The 17,197-nt window shown below is 41.2% G+C and overlaps 2 protein-coding genes across 6 annotated transcripts in view; both read right to left on the reverse strand.

The window, feature by feature from the left end:
- Ube4b (ubiquitination factor E4B) overlaps positions 1-17,197 on the reverse strand; it is a 113,218-nt gene that overhangs the window by 39,839 nt on the left and 56,182 nt on the right. For 3 of the 5 annotated variants that reach the window (XM_015501418.2, XM_048783636.1, XM_048783637.1), the window contains 6 exons: positions 16,355-16,583; positions 15,519-15,932; positions 14,655-14,795; positions 7,381-7,522; positions 4,811-4,911; positions 3,047-3,161 (listed from right to left, as the gene is read on the reverse strand). In XM_015501418.2, the coding sequence (XP_015356904.1) occupies positions 3,047-3,161; positions 4,811-4,911; positions 7,381-7,522; positions 14,655-14,795; positions 15,519-15,932; positions 16,355-16,583 (1,142 nt within the window). The remainder of the gene's footprint in view (positions 1-3,046; positions 3,162-4,810; positions 4,912-7,380; positions 7,523-14,654; positions 14,796-15,518; positions 15,933-16,354; positions 16,584-17,197) is intronic. The other 2 variants (XM_048783635.1, XM_015501417.2) reach the window with 2 other exon arrangements.
- LOC107155516 (non-histone chromosomal protein HMG-17-like) lies at positions 6,562-7,509 on the reverse strand. The gene is made up of 2 exons (XM_048783638.1): positions 7,381-7,509; positions 6,562-7,042 (listed from the first exon to the last, which is right to left on the reverse strand). The coding sequence occupies exon 2, from the start codon at positions 6,929-6,931 to the stop codon at positions 6,659-6,661; it is 273 nt and encodes a 90-aa protein (XP_048639595.1). The 5' UTR covers positions 6,932-7,042; positions 7,381-7,509; the 3' UTR covers positions 6,562-6,658.

Raw genomic sequence — 17,197 nt, forward strand, 5'->3', positions numbered from 1 at the left:
AAAACACAAATACAACATTTCAAAAACGAAGAATGGTAAATGTCTAAGAAGGTGCTGGGTCTAAGTGCCCAGGCATCACTGCCTCTCCTTCCCCAAGGAGAATCACTCTTCATACAAAGGAGTCTAGAACCAAGCAAGAGTGTTGATTTCTCTGTTGATAAAGCTAACTATGAAGCGATGCAGCTGAATTCTCCAGAACTGACAGCATTCTGATGAACTCTAGTACTCCGGCGGGACGGCCAGTGATTCAACAGAAACCCACAAGTGTGCAGCCACTGAAGGACTAAGGGTCCTTGCTCTCATCAACTACATTCCGCACGTCTCAGAAATTATGTTCTTGATTATCAGGCTTCTGTAAGCTGTGAGGAAGTAAGACTAAATGGCCAATACTTTCTCAAGTCTATCAATACTTTAAAAAATCCTTTAATATTTTGAGGTAAATAAGAAAAACAGACCAATGATGGATGTTATCATTAAACATAATTGAGAGCAAAGAGATAGCTAATTAATGCTCAAATTGAAAAAGAAAACGTAAGAGCACCTTGCCTCCATACACAGTGTAATTAACACAACAACCGACACTCAAGATTTACTAAGGACACTCAGATTTACTTTTATAAGTTCACCATTAACACTGGGTAACACTATGCCAGATTTGCCAGCACAGCTCATCTTCAAATTGCATTATGTACCCACTGATCCACTCATCTAGGGAGTGATTGGGATTCAAGACCAATACCATCAAGTAGAAAGCATGAGCAGCAGCACTCTGAACACCAACAAGCTGTAAAGGGAGTACTGAGAAAGCCATTGGAAAACCTGAAAAACTACCAACTTCCTCCCATCTGTGTGAGCACCTCTGTATTTGAAAAGCACAAGAATAAAAAAGGTGCCCTAGATTTTAAGTGTCTGCTGAATGTCCTGAGGTATCAACAGCTCTACAAGAGATCATTGTAGTTTGTGCAACTTCAACAATCAGGGTAGAAGTAATGTAGTTTCACAAGCTGGGAAAAACAGACAAGAACCTCTCAGGCACAGGGTGAGGAATATCAGTCTGTAATTTAGAAGGAATGGCCAGCAGAAGTTCCAGAATCCAAAACAAAATCTCACAACTATCATCTAGGAAAGCCTCTGAACATTTTTCTCAGGAACACTAAAGTATCTTCACTCTCCCCACTAGAGCTACCCTCCTCTGCAAATCAACAAAATATGACTCAGCATAATATTTTTCAGTCAAGCATTATACTACTCATGTGACCTACATATTATTTTCTCTCATTTTCAAATAAATACCTCCCAGCACTGATGGAAGAATTCTACAGCTATTCATTTCCAATCCTAAATTTCAGCTGCTATTTGTTGTTTATCATCTGTGAACACCTCTCAAACATTAAAAGGTCATTAAAATTCCAAAGATTTAATAATTCACATTTGCCACACTTTTAAGAGAGGTAAAATGCATCCCCACCCCTTAATGCAGTTTAGCAGCTGCATTTAATTCCATTCCTTTCTCTCCAGATAAAACTTCTGTTAACATACGACAACAAGTGTTCAATCCTGTGTGGCTGAAAAGCCATCAGAGTTCCTTCTTTTCCTCTGTGACCGGGAGATGGAACCCAGGCAAGTGCTCTACCACCGAGCCACAGCCAGCCAAGGCCTTAGAATTCTGTGGGTAAAAATAATCAGGTCCATGGTGATCACACAACACTGTGAATGGGTTAAATGCCATGGATTTTACACTCTGAAATGGTAAATTTGATGTTATGTGAACTTAGCCTAAATTTCAAAAACCAAAGAGGTAACTCTGTGACCTCTGCATAAGTTTGTTCATGAGTAAAATGGCATAACCTGTCCCTTTTAGCAGATTCTGGGGCGGATTTTCTAGTTAACAACAACTGGGCTCCTCTGTCTGTGAGGCCTTTCTGAATAGGAAAGGCATTCCACATGCTACCGCCCACTATGGCTGTAAGAGCGCTTCGTTCAGCACGCTTGGGCAGTTCCTTGTTTCATCAGAGTTCAGCTCACTCTTCCACCTTCAATATGCCTGTTAGTCACAAGAAGATAAGCAGCCAAGGAACCCCAGGCAGAGTACACAGCAGGCCCTGGAATTTTCTTTTCCAAATACTTTGAAGACTGCTAAAAATACAATTCCCAAGAACTCAAAAGGTCTTAAAATCAATGCCACAGGTATGTATAAAATAGGTATAAAACAAGAGTAAAAGGAATCATGTCAATTACAGAGATTGCCTCTGTTTTTCTTTCTAATCACACACACAAAAAAAGAAACAGTAATGCAGCAAATTGTATAAAAAAATTGTAAAAATGCTTTCATCAGGGGAAATGGCCTGTGAGTACAGCTCAGACAAAGCACCCTTTACAACATGCAGTACAAAACATCAAACAGAATGTGCTACCTGTTTGACCTTGCAGGAAACTTTCAAGACAATGTAAACAGCTTCACCATTACACACTGCACATCTGCATTTGCACTTGGTTATAACCACCATGATATCAAAACAGTGTAGAAATAATGAATGAAATGAAAAGGTAGCAGGCATCTTTTTTAGTTGGGTGGTAAGGAGACAGATCCTGTGTGACATGTGAACTGCCACTTAGCCAGCTGGGTCACTAATTTATGAATCTTAACAGACTCAGAACTACCTGTCAGCAGTACTCATCTGGAAAAATGCTCAGCATGCCTTATGCCATCTCCTGGTATTCCCTGTTTAACAAGCTCCTTGAAATAGGGGACAGGGTTTTATGTTTCTTTCTTAGCTCCCAAAGCAGCTACCATAGACCCTGTTTAAAAGACTAGATGCTTGACTGATTAGTTGAAATGGGTACATGATTTCAATAGTGCAGCTGTCAAACCAATTTCCTTAAGAAAAGAATCTTAGGTGGGTCTTCTCTCTGAGCAAATAACACATGCACGTTCAAATCTTGGAACAGAATTTCTAATATATGGCATATTTGGAAATCAGCCTCAGAGAGATGCAGTTAGGCTAAAAGTAGTTAGATAGTAGTAGCAAACCACACACATCCATACCTGTTTAAATACTTCCTCATCCTGGTGAGTGGTTCGCACCAGTTCTTGAATGAAGCCATATGGGAGATTCCTACATAGCATGTACGGCACGAGGAAGGACGGCTGCTGCATGGACCTGTGGAGCCATGAAAATCAAGGCTGTGATGAAGTCAATACGTTACACGCCAACACAGCACTTGAGATGTCACAGCAGAATCAACTGCCCAGGCAAAGCACCAAATTCCAAATCTTTCAAATAGTCTGCCTGACAGTCCTTTGCAAAAGATAAACGTTCTTATGAATGGCAACCATTTCTTGGCTTTTTAAATGAGACAATACAGGAAATGTCAAAGAACCCAGCTCTTTCTACAAAGAGTCCTTCAAAAAAGAAACATGAGGTGCTGGGACTGTAGCTCAGTGGCAGAGTACTTGCCTAGCATATGTGAGGCACTGGGCTCAATCCTCAGGACCACATAAAAGTAAATAAATAATATAAGAGTATTGTGTCCACCTACAACTAAAAAGAAATAGGAAAAAAATGAAGCATTATATATTTCTTTTACTTACTGTTTATGTCTATGTCTCATCCAAATTGAAAAAAAAAATTAAGATGAGCAGTCGTCTTTTTAAGACTCTTAAACATTTTTTAAAATAGTTTTTTAGTTGTCGATGGACCTTTATTTAATTTGTTTATTTATATATGGTGCCAAGAATCGAACCCAGAGAGTCACATATGTAGGCAAGTGTTCTACCACTGAGCCACAACCTCAGCCCTTAACCATGTAACGTAAAATTTTGCTACATGTATGCTGGGTATGTGGTGCAAAATTGTAATTCTGCGGGTCAAAAGGCTAAGACAAGAGGATCACAAGTTCAAAGCTAGCCTTGTCACTTAGTGAGACCATGTCTCAAAATAAAAAATACAAAGAGTGAGGGATGTGGCTCAGTGGTAAAGTGCCCCACTGTAAAATCCCCAGTACCAATAAAATGAAATGAAGTGAAATTTTGGTACATGTACTTAATTTTCATTCTTTTAAAAAATTTCAAAAACAGACGGTTATGGTACAAAAATAATACAGAACACACAGAATAAATGTAAATTTATCATTTTTCCTTTAGATATTTTTGCATAAGGGAAATGAAATATATACTTTTTTATTAAAACTGAAATCAGAAGCAAACACAAAGTAGTTCTTAGGATGATTTCCAAATTACCCATTCTACCACTCTGCTTTATTACTAAGTAACAGAAAATGATTCCACACAATCTGGAAATTCACGATCTATACATTTTGTTAAATTATCTCCACTGATTCCAAGCAATTGTTTTCAACTAAATTATAATTATCTATAATTGCTGTCCATGTTTAAAAAATAACCTATTTTAAAAAAGACATGGACCTCTTAGAACATAAATAATTCCTTTTAAAAATCTATTTTGCACTACTTTAGAAGATAAGGAAGGGAAGAAACAGTCCTCTATTTTCCTAGTACTTTAGAGAAGGAAAAGGCTCTCAGATCATTTAATCGAAAACTTTCACTTTTTCACTATTTTTTTTAGTTGTAGATACACACAATACCTTTATTTTATTTTTATGTGGTGCTGAGGATTGAACCCAGGGCCCCACACGTGCCAGGCGAGTGCTTTACCACTGAGCCCCAGCTCCAGTCTCAAATACCTTCACTTTTCAGGTCGAGGGAGTTCTCTGCATGAGGTATAGCATGCAGGGTCCTCTCCCTGCTGACCTCAAGCACATACCACATAAGGCTCTGCATTCTGCATACCTTGGTTGTGTGAGGGAACCTTGTAGTACTAGTGCAGTGTGGGATATGCACTGGGAGCGGATGTTGCTCAGAAGCTGGCTGACTGCTGGCTGGCTGCACATCTGAAATGGACAAGAAACCAACAGAATCATCCCAAGCTGCTGAAGAGCACCAGGGGCCAGAAGAGTGAGGGCTGGAAAAGGGCATGCTCCTCTCTTTATTTCCTCCTCATCAGCAAGCTGCAGTGAAAGTGTCATCCAGCCACTACATTGCCTCTGATGGAATGTACGCTGAGAAAAGAGGAGAGAGGCCCAACCTCAGAGATGCACCTGTTATCTTTGCCTTTGCTAAAGCTAAATATGACAATTCCCAAAGGAGCCCTCACAAATAAGAAACCAATAGGTAGACAATCAGATTAGCTTCCAACATACAGCTAGAACTAAGTAATGAAATAAAGGTAAAAATGAGAGAATAAGGAAGCCAAGTCAGCACAGCTTAGTGGACAGGTGTAGCTTCCTGAGTTAAAACCTAACCTTATTGCCAGGCGTGGTGGTGAACACTTGTAATCCCAGTGGCTCAGGAGGCTAAGAGAGGAGGAGCGCAAGTTCAAAGCCAGCCTCAGCAAAAAGCAAGGAGCTAAACAACTCACTGAGACCCTGTCTCTAACTATAGACAATTACGACCTTAGTCTCTAAGGTGTCTGTTTATTCTTGGTAAGAACACCTATCTTACATGTGGCTTCTCTGGGCTCACTGAGAAACTGTAAGAATTCAAACCAATACAGACTTCACAAAACCCTTGCTGGTCCTAGTGCTCCATAACGCTGGTTATTATCTTGACCATCGCTGGCTACCAGCAATCAGTAGGGCCTTATAAGTCACTACATAGCCAGCTACAGGGCAGTCAAGAGAGGACTCTGAACGCAGGCTACCTGGGTTTCCTTCTTGGCTCTGTCACGTCTTTCCTTCACTAGAATGTGTTTTCTTCTCTTCTCTTTCTTCCTTCCTTTCTTTCCCTTCCTTCCTTCTTTCTTTCTTTTTTTTTTTCCAAGCCAAACTGTATCCAGCTTTATTAAAGATACTTTTCATAAACAATCATGGTATTTCAGGCAGGACATGGGCAGACAATCATTAACAATATACAACAACTTTCAAACTCCCTTCTTGAATGGACTACCAAAATCAGAAAGCCACTATAAAACCCAATGAAGTCTTCATTTGATGCTCTGAATAGGGAAAGTTTAGAGTGAGGGTTGACATTTCACATTTAGCATGTTGTTTAACAACTTTTCACAAGCCAACCCTGACTTTCAGGAAATGAAAGGAAAATGGCAAAAATTATTAATCTGAAGATCCACAATCTAGAAAAGGAACTGCTGCTCTTCTGAAGGACACTATTCCCAATGACGTCACTGGAAAGTCCAGATTGCCCCACACACTGGTAAAACCAATCCTTGGGAATCAGGTCCCAATAGGTCTGAGTTTAGGGGAATTAAGTCTATGCCGATGGCAGAGAGGGACAGGAGGACATACAGATGAGTTTCAGTTTTTCCATACCACAAGGCATTTGTGCCAAGGTGGCTATGTGTGCCAACATCAGGGAATCCCTTCCTCTTGGGAACAAAGAGGAAGTCTCTCAAAACTAGAAGGGAAAGGTGTCTTCCCCCACAGCAATCCAGCTTTAGAGACATTCTACTAGTGACATATGCTCCTTCCCCCGCAAAACAACAATGAAGTGTTCTGTGTGCTAACAACATAGCTTTAAAAAAAAAGTAAAACAAAATTCTGCATTTTTATAAAACTTGATAAAAAATAGTATTTCAAACTGTACAGTCACCAGAAGTACACAGTTATCAAAAACGCACACACTTCACTTGGCATCTCCAGCACCTTCAGTTTTTTGTGCCTGGTCTGTTTTGGCATCTCCATTTTCTGCAGGGTTATTCCCATCCTTGCCAGTGTCAGCTTTTCCCTTTTTCCCTTTGGGTACCTTCTCTCCCTTCTTTGCAGGGGCCTTTTTAGGCTTGGGCTCTGGCTTTGGAGGAGCAGGTTTGGCAGACCACCTTGCAGATCTTCTCTGTGGTTCGTCTTTCACCTTGGCTTTATCTCCTTTAGCATCCCCTTCAGCCTTTCTCTTGGGCATGGTGGCGACGGCAGCGGGACGCAGGCGCTGGACGCGGGGATGCAGCGGCGCACGGCTTTGGTTGGTCCGGGGGTCGTTCTCGCCTCTTCTTCACACTGCTCCTGTTTCTTTCTTTTTTAATATTTATTTTTTAGTTGTAGTTGGACACAATACTTTTACTTACTTATTTTTATGTGGTGCTGTGAATTGAACCCAGGACCTCGCACGTTCTAGGCAAGCACCTCTATCTCTAAGCCACAACCCCAGCACTAAGATGTGATTTCTATGAAGGCAGAAATCTGTTTTGTTCACTAATGCATCCCAAGCTGCTAGTACAGTGCCTGGCACAGAGATGCTCCAAAACAAACTACTTGACCGACTAAATAAATGAATGACTTCTCCATTCGAGAGGGGATTATCAAAGAAATACTGGGGCTTTTTTTTTTCTTTAATAATCTGGTTCATATTACCTTTGGTGCTTTTTTTTCCTCTATTCCAACTCGGTCAAAACACTCAATGAGGTAGTTCAGCATATCTGTCTCCTTGCAGGTTTCAATGGTGAAATGGTCACTGTAGGAATCCCAACTACTTGCTCCACCAGAGGCTCCCAAACTTTGGAGAAGAGAAAAAAAAAAAAAAAAAAGATGATGCTTACCCCCTCTTGATCATTTCTTCTTGACAGTCTTTGTTTCTGCAGCAGAAAGCCTGCTAGGATCCCTGCAACCTTCACAAAGCACAGACACCCATGCAGCACAGACTGCAGCTGACTGCTTGGCTCACCTGTTCCCAGCCCAACAAAACTGGCTTCTGGTGAACACTTGATGGTCCTACTAAGGGGACCTCATCTTACTGAGGATGGCAACTTACCTAACCAGAGGGACTAAGACAGGTACTTACATCAAACTGAGCAGCATCACTTGGGCAGACCTGCAGGTTAAAGCCAGACTACGCTATTGCTATAACCCAACGCTCTAGGAGGGCAGGTTTAAGGAACTAAGAAAATACCTTTACTATTTCTAGTTTAGAACTGATAAAAATTCATCCAGCATTTGGCAATAGGACCAGAGCTCGTGGAGCATCCAGTTAGAGGGAGACATCAAGGATTTGCTATTAACACATGATTTTCAAAACTTTCAGTGAAAAAACTTGAGTTAGCACAGTAAAATCAAAACAAACAAGTCTTATTTGTGAGCAGACCTGGCTCCAGCCCTGGCCTTAGTGCTGATATATTTACCAGAGCCCAGAACCTCTATTACATCTGCAGCGAGGCTTTAGTGAAATAATGTGGAAGTGCTTTGGAAAATATCACCAGGTCACAATGTGAAGCACAGTTATTATTTATATTAACTATTCTCTGGGACAAAAGCCAAACATAGTAGTGAGGGTTAGGTCTGAGGGAATTAAACAAAGTTAATGTATTAAACAAAGTTAATGTCCACCATCACTGGTCTCATACCAAATTAGGTATTTAACTCAAATTATCTGATATACATACAATATACGAAGACATTAGTCAAGGCATAGAAGGCATGAAGAGGAAGAGAGAAAATAAGCTTAGTAAAATTATTACATTTAGAAGATGATAAATGATGGGAAGAACATCAGGAACCCAAGAGTTCCTATTTCAACCTGGGGCAGAAACTAGAAGGACCAGGAAGAATTTAGAGCACAATAGCATGTTATGCAGCATAACAGATATGCACAACAAGTTTTGGAACATATACAGCGATCTTGGAATTAGAACATAACTGATCTTAGAATTCTGGGGAGAAAATAATTAACCTTAAAATGAAAACATGATATTAAAGCTTTTCATTATAGAAGGTAAAAAATAATGCCAGCTTTAAGTCCAAGGTTCTCAGCCCAGAGTCCAGCAAATCTGAACTCCTGTAGGACCTACAATATGGTCTGACAGTGGGAAGGGAGGAGACAGGCTGAGAGGATATCCAAGGAGACACAGCTCGTCCCTGCCCACTGCATAGGCCACGGGGCCACCCAGAGACATGCATAGGGTGGGCCAGCACGGAAACCTGAAAAACACATCTATGCTTGTGTCTTTATGGCAATTAATGTTTTGGTACATTTTATTAATTAATGGTGGGACCTGGTATCTGCTGAATGACCTGACAACAGAAAGGTGAGTAGTGTAGAAAAGTACAGAGAAAACTCACTAGGGAACTAAACAAAAAAACCATCACCTAATTTAGAATATGGAGAATCCTCACAATAGAAAGGGCCAAGATTTCTCTATGCTGGAGGCAAGCTCTGTTTCAAGTGATTTGTGATTTTTCCCTCTTATGCTTGACATTAGTGTCAATATTCACTGAACATCTCAAAGGTAAACAGTGCTATCGCAGGCTTGTACCTAGACACAACTGTGGGTAGTTTTCCTGGAAACAGCTCTCACAGACGTTTAAAAAAAAAAAAAGACATTTCTTATTTCCAACGAAAAATTTTAACTATTCATCTTCCTCATAATAAGACCCATATTTCTCACATTTTTAACACTTATGAAATGAAAAGCATCTTATATTTTATGACAACAGGTCATTACTAGCTGCAAGGAGTCAGTCTGAAGTGGCATCCCTTATAACACATGAACTTTTATGTCCACAAGAACTCAGCATGCTTAGATAGTGCTGGCTTGTGCAACAGCCAATGAAATTAAGTTCCATTCTTAGCAACACATTCCATTTAGTTTTAACTTCAATTTAACTCCTCAATCTCACTTGAAATATTTTCACAGGTATTTCACTGAGACATAAAAAGTGACCTATGCAGCAGTCTGCCTATCTTGTGCCAGGCAATGCAATAAAAGGCACAGAGACTCAGAAGATCTCAGACAATTTTCAAAGCTAAATGAGGTTGGTGTGTTTTGGTGATTATCAATCAGGCACCAACCAACTGGCTGGCTTTCAGAACGGGGGAAAAACCCTTTAACACAAAAGGAAATGTAAAGTCCAGTGTGTGTCAATGTTTCAATAAGACCAATCCTAAAGATGCCAAAGGAAGTCATGATCACATATTTAAAATGGCCAGTTTCATTAATGCTAAGCTAACAGTCAATAGCCCAAACTGATTAACAAGGATTTTTAGATTCATGGTGAAAGAGCTGGGCTGAAATTATGAATGTGATAATGAAGGAAAATGTGGTACTATTTCTATACATAAATTTATGCTATTAACAAACATTTTTTAAATATTTAAAATAGGTTGGGCTCCTGCAGTCCTGGGATTCAAAAGTTTGAGGCAGGAGAATCACTTCAAGATGAGTTTGGGAAACACAGTGGGCCCCCTGGTCCTTACCTCTTCTACCCTCCAAATTTGTTTTCAGTAGTACTTCATTCTTCTTGAATTTCTTTTTATTATCAAAAAGCTGTGCCATTCTAAAATCTTGAAAACATGTTGTATTTAAGTTCTAAAAGCATATATAAAATTATACCTTCCCTTGGGAGAATATGTGAGCCATTTTCTGGTAACTAAATCAACAATTCAATGTAACCATTAATTACTTCACTAACAGAAATAGTCGAATCCTTTTGAAAACGATAATAATATTCGGGGTGGGGGGTGGTGGCTGGGATTGGGCTCAGCAGTACAACGCTCGTCTAGCATTCGCAGGGCCCTGGGTATGATCCTCAGCACTACATAAAAAATAAATGAATGGAATAAAGGTATTGTGTCCAACTACAACTGAAAAATAAATATTAAAAAAAATTTTTTCCGGGGATTGACACACATCAGATCTGTGCAGACTAAATTCCATTTTAAATGTACCGAGAAAACTTGCTTTTGAAAAAAAAAAATATTTATTTTTTAGTGGTAGTTGAACACAATACCTTTATTTTATTTATTTATTTTTATGTGGTGCTGATGATTGAACCCAGGATCTCGCAGGTGCGAGGCCAGAATTCTACTGTTGAGCCTCAACCCAGCCGCCCCCACTTTTTTTTTGGTACCAGGGATTGAACTCAGGGGCACTTAACCACTTGGCTATATCTCTAGCTCTTTTTATATTTTACTTTGAGTCAGGGTCTCACTAAGTTGCTGAGGCTGGCTTTGAACTTGTGATCCCCCTGCCCTATCCTCCGGAGTCGCTGGGTTTACAGGGTTTATATGCCACTGGGCCTGGCTGAAAACTTGCTCATTAAAGGACCCCATAAAATTTTCTTCCATAATGAGAATAATCACCCTCCTATTTACCAACTTTTTAAATGCAAACTTGGGAATTTTATATTTTCTCAATCCAAGGCAAAGTCAGAGCTGTTATGATTTAAGCAGTATAAATTCAGTCAATGAATGTGCACAGTGGGCCTGCTAGGTTCCAGGCACTGTTGCAGGTTCTGGAGTCTATACTGATGACCTTGTCGATGCGGCAATTATATTCTAGAGGTGGGGACCATCAACGACAAACTCATAGGTAAGTGCTGTGAGGGAAAAGAAAAGTGAGTACAGGCGATGGCGCGAGGCAGCATGTGTGTAAGTGCTGTTCAACACAGGAGAGCCGGCCACCAGCCTCTAAGCAGCCTGCACTCACACGGGCCTCACGGAAGGCAGAGAGCAGGCCAGATAGCTCTCTGCGGGAAGAGTGGCCCAAAGAGAGGAAATGAGTCCAAAGGTGTAAGGCAGGAGGAAATACTACATGCCACGAGGATGGAGGCGAGTGGAGAGAGGCGAGGGGAAATGTTTTGTTCCCACTACTTCCATGGTGAATCCTCCAGTATGATGACCAACGGCAACAGGAGGACAAACGTCAATCTTCTGTCTACTAACTGGCCTTTCTCTGCTCACACAGGCCACTGACGCATCTAAGCAGTTAACAAACAAAAGGGTCCCTGATGATGTCACTGAGTTACGAAATTAGCTGTGGAGCTGCCTGCCTCTTATTTATTGAGTCACCTGGAGTTTTCTGTCCCTTTCAGTCTTAGGGACCTCATGGAGAAAGTAATAATGTTGAAGTTTCTTTTCCTTCATGAGGACATGGGAGAAGGCTCTTTGGCAGGAGCCCCGAGCCTGACTGGAGGCAACGGAAGACTGTACTTACCACTTGACCATGTGCCTAAGCTGAGACCTAATCATTAGAAGAACCAGGAAGGGAAGGGTGGTGGGGAGGAGCAAACAAAAGTGCAATAAAAAATAACATAACCCCATTTCTCATCCAGTCACCAACTTCCTGAGGAAGACTCTACTGGGATCTGAATCACAAGACAATTTTCCCTTCACTCACTTTCCTGCGAGAACAGTTCCTCATAATTCCTACAGTGCATTTCACAGAAGACTTGAAAACACTTCAGAGGAATGTTTTGCCTTTCCTAAATTAGTTCCTGTCATTAAAACTGTAAATGATCAACATATGCCTGCAGGTCACAACTACTTCCAAAAGTATCTGCAGATTTCAAACTCTGCTGGGCCAACAGAAGGGAAAATGGAGACAATTCCACTTAATTCTTGTGACACTAACTTAGAAGTATGTGTTAAAATTGCTTATTTCAAAATAAATAAAAAAAAAAGATCACATAGAAAGGGACGGGAAATCCATCTGTGCTGGTCACTCAAGTGAACAAGGTGTTTGCTGCCTCGTCCTGGTTTTGGCCCTGTATGTCCCCAAACTCTCCCATTTGTTTAAGCAGTTTGTGTTATACATTTTTCACTATTGTTGTGCCATTTAAAAAAAAAAAAAAAAAAAAAAAANGCCTGTCTCTTATACACATCTGATGTGTATAAGAGACAGCACATATATATATATATATATATTTAGTTGTAGATGGACACAATACCTTAATTTATTTATTTTTATGTGGTGCTGAGAATCAAATCCAGTGTCTCACATGTGCTAGGCAAGTGCTCTACCACTGAGCCACAGCCCCTGTTGTGCCATTTTTGATACCCATGAGTAACATACAATTGGAGTATCTAACCTGCAACCTGGATTATATGATTTCCTTGCAACAGCCTGTGAGGGGCATGCCAACAGACCAGAAGGGCGTTTCGTAGTTAAGGAGTAAAATGAGGCTGGGGTGTAGCTCAGGGATAGAATGAGCTTTCCCAGCATACATGAGGTCTTACTTATCAACCCCCAGCTTTGCCCTCCTCTATCCCCCAAGAAAAGAAGCTGGCACTTCCTAGCCAAGGAACAGAGAAGATGCCTAGACTCTCAGTAGCGAAATTACTAGTGAGGAACAAGAAGAGCAGATACTGCTGCCCACAGAAGGCTAGGCCAGAGGCAGCGCAGGGTGGTGGAAAAGAATGTGAGCTCCAGTTTCCCGCCTGCCTGAGTCTGAATGCAGGCTCTGCTGCTAACTAGTTGGTGACTTTAACCTCCCTGTTCCTCAGTTTCCTCAGGGAATGCTACATGGGATTAAACAAGGTCACTTAAGCAGAGTATTAGGTGAATCATCCTTAATAAGCGTGTGCTGCTATTATTACATAACCAGCAAGTGTTTTTCCTAGGATATAAAATCAAGATCTGAGGTGAGGCTCGGATGTTAGAAATCTAGAGAGAGAGGTGTTAGTAAAAGCACCATGACCAGATATACCTGTTAAGAAAGTTGGAATTAAATAGGCCAGGGAAAGAAAAGAGTGTTTCCCCCACAGATAATTTGCAGCAAAACAGGTAACAAAGCAATTTTACCATGATGGAATGTGATTCCTAAGGATTATGCCTGCAGTGTGACTTCAATCATGCAGAGGATTTTGTGTACATGAAAAAGCCACGTACACCTTTGGGAAATTTCCTTGAGAAGTAATGATGCAATGTTCACTTTTAATGTGGCCCAGGGATCCCCCACTCTCAATTTTTTTTTAATACAAATATCAAGCTTCTGGAATTGATATTTAGCCTGTGTCAACACTCCTCAGTGCTCTCTAATGATTCTTCTGAGCACGGTCAGATTTAATGAAGTGACCTAACCTTATTGCAGTCTCTATTTATAGCCTGGAGTTATTTTTGAACAGTGCTGGGCACAAATACCAACTCTGTCCAGAGGAAACTTCAATTTAAGAGCAAAACTGTAAGAAGAGTCAGAGGGTTAGATAGAAAGGACCATTACATTTTGCTGCTCAGAGTCACCTAGAAAACCCAAGTAGTGGTCTTCACTTGGTTTTTGGGCTGAACATGCAGCAACATCTTGAATTATATTTTAGCTTCTGAAGTCATTCCTGGGCTCTTTAAACAAATGGGGTCTGGCTTCACAAGGTCAAGGAGGGACTCAGAGCAATATAAGGTTAGAAGTGAAAATAGAAGCCTCATTATATCAAACATATGACCCCATGTGCTCTTCAACAGATTATCTAGACTGAGCATGGTGGAGTGGTGATAGGAGGGAACACAAACACACAAGGTCCCACCCCTATGCCACTGCTAAACACCAGCAACCCATGCAATCGTCATGACGAAAACATGCCTCACGGTACAGACTGTCCACAAGAACATTTTGCAATAGTAAAATGAAGGGTCCTTCATTTTAGATCTGAGAGTGCTTGAACTTAACCACAAATTTGTTTTCAGGCTTCTGACAAATGATTATGGGTGAGTGTTCCTCTGAATTACCTGGCAACTACATGAAGTGTTCTATGTGTCACTTTTTTCTAGTTAAAAGATCCTCACATGTCAACACAATTTTGCTAACCCACCTCCTTTGATCCTAGTCTGTTTGGATTCAAAGCACACCTCTAAGTAGGGCTCATACAAGTTAGTTCCTAAGCACCTAAGCACATGCAGGGTAAGACTCCATTCCTCAGATACCTGGACCCAAACTGGACACAAGAAAAATCATCACCACCACCACCACCTTCATCACCATCATCATCATCTTCTTCATCTTCTTCATCACTACTGTCTCCAGAAAGTGCGAGGAAGAGGAAGGAGAAAGGATTGTCGTACATACTACCACAACAAAAGCAAAAAAGGTCATCAGGGAACAAAGGAAAAACAAGAGGGAGAGGCTTTGCATCTGCTGTCTTTTAAAATCTTAAAAGTTTTATCCACTTACATGCAAAAAATTACACATTATAGAACTAAGTGGACACATTTGAGAGAAGAGGCCACTGGATTCATGGAATTCTGATACTGCTTATTTCTACGAGGTTGAAATTACATGTGATCAGAAATCAAAACATCAAGGTGTGACCAGAGTGAGCTGCACCCACTGGAAGGAAGAACACCAGGCCCAGACTTGCCCACAGTCTGGGGGTCGGATTGCACTTCACCACCCTGGCGGCAGTCCAAAAAGTCAAAATGTGGCCCAGGGATCCCCCACTCTCAAATAACACACTGACCACAGTCTTTGAAACTAATTTGTAATGAAGAACGACACACGAACTAGAGTTTTAAAAATAAAGTTGTTTCTTTTTTCAGAAAAGGAAGGAGGGAAAGGAGAGGAACGGGAGGCACAACAGAGCAGCCCTTGCTTACTGATGTGATCAAAGCCTAGGAAGAGCGTGGACTCAGGTCACATGCCCACCAAACTAGTTAGTGGCACAGGTTAATGACCCAAAACAACTTCCAAAATTTAACTGAGGTCAGCGTCACACAACAGTTCTTTCAAACCATGTTAATCTCCCTCCCTACACTGCAAACACACGCGCAACTCTCCTGCTAAGAAAATACCTAGGAGAGATCCGTAGGGAGGAGGGACGTCTGCTGGCGTCACTGGGTGAAGCAGGAGGCACAGCTGGGCCCATGCTGGGGGCCCTCGGTCTGGAAGTGCTGACAGGTACTGCCTGAGGGCTACTTGCAAGGGCAGGGAGCCGTGGGGAGCTAGATGGGATGGAGATGCCTGAAGACCGTGGGGTGGGACACGGTGAAGGCCCCCACGGATGCATGATAGTGTAGGGCCGATACCGTGGGGACGAGGGCTGGCTTCCTGCCGCCGCAGTTCCAGAAGCCACACTGTGATGGCTGAGGGAAGCAGAAGGCGTAGCTGTCTGGATGGCTACATGGGAAGGTGAGGCAAAAGATGGACTCAGCACTGGTACCGAGTTCCAGAAGCTGGTAGTGGGAGCTGGACTAGTTTCATAGAGGCTAAAGTAGTTGAGAAAGGGAGGAAAGAAGAGAAAAATCAAAGCAAAACTTGAGATAACTGAAACAGAAAGTTTTAGGTTTTTAAATGATAATTACATTTCATATCTCTTAAAGTTGCAGTACAGAGATCAGATAATCATTTAAATAATAATCTAATTGTTGTGTTGATCTAAGGTAGCATACATAGCTATTTATTTCTAAAATTTAAACTACCAATAACCTAACCATGGAAAGCCCCCCCCCAAAAAAATCCAATTTAGAAAAGATAATATCACTTAAAAAGACTAAGTCCATCTGCCCAAATATGATACGTATCATAATGTCCATGACATAGTTCAACGTTGTAAATAAACATTCCCTTCTACACCCTTCATGGCTGTTTTACTCCCAATTAGACGTGCACACTGGTGAACCACACTGACCTAGACAAAGAGCTGGCGCTGAAGGAACCCAGGCTGCAGAACATGGGGCTTGTTCCTGGATTGGAGCCAGTGTTCAGCATAAGATTTCTGTCCGGTGACCGAGCTGCAGCTGCAATGGGCTGCGATGTGGCTGTCAGACTGGCAAATGGGTTTTCATCTCTAGTCTGAGTGGACATCATTAGCACTTCCATCAAAATCTGGCCAATCAAGTCCTTAAAATCAGAGAACACTGTTGGGAAGGCAGAATAAAGAACAAGTTACACATGGCTCTTCATACACATGGTCTTCAAATAAGCCAAATGGAACCAGAGGGTTCATCCTGGACTGGATTCTGGAACAGTAAAAGGACATTAGTGGACAACCTGTTGATATCCAAATAAAGTCTGGTGTTTTGTCACTAGTCATTAGTTTTAGTGAATGTACCACAGCTACATCAAGAAGTTACCATGAGGGGCTGGAGATGTGGCTCAAGTGGTAGCGCGCTCGCCTGGCATGCGTGCGGCCCGGGTTCGATCCTCAGCACCACATACAAACAAAGATGTTGTGTCCACCGAAAAATAAATAAATAAATATTAAAAAAAAAAAAAAAGAAGTTACCATCAGAGGAAACTGAGTAAAGGCATACAGGAATTCCCTGCCCTATCTTTGAAATTTTTCTATAAATCGAGTTGCTCTCAAAGTAAAAGTTCATTTAAAAACAAAATGGAGTGTGTCAGTGGAGTTACTGCTGATGTAGGTGTTAACTGTAAATGAAGCCACGTCCACCCTCAGAGGTCAGGTCATCACACCACAAACACAACAGAGTTGATATTTCTTAACCAGTATACACAGTACGTAGAGCTT

This window comes from Marmota marmota, unplaced genomic scaffold, assembly GCF_001458135.2.
Source record: "Marmota marmota marmota unplaced genomic scaffold, marMar, whole genome shotgun sequence".
Taxonomy (NCBI): Eukaryota; Metazoa; Chordata; class Mammalia; order Rodentia; family Sciuridae; genus Marmota; species Marmota marmota.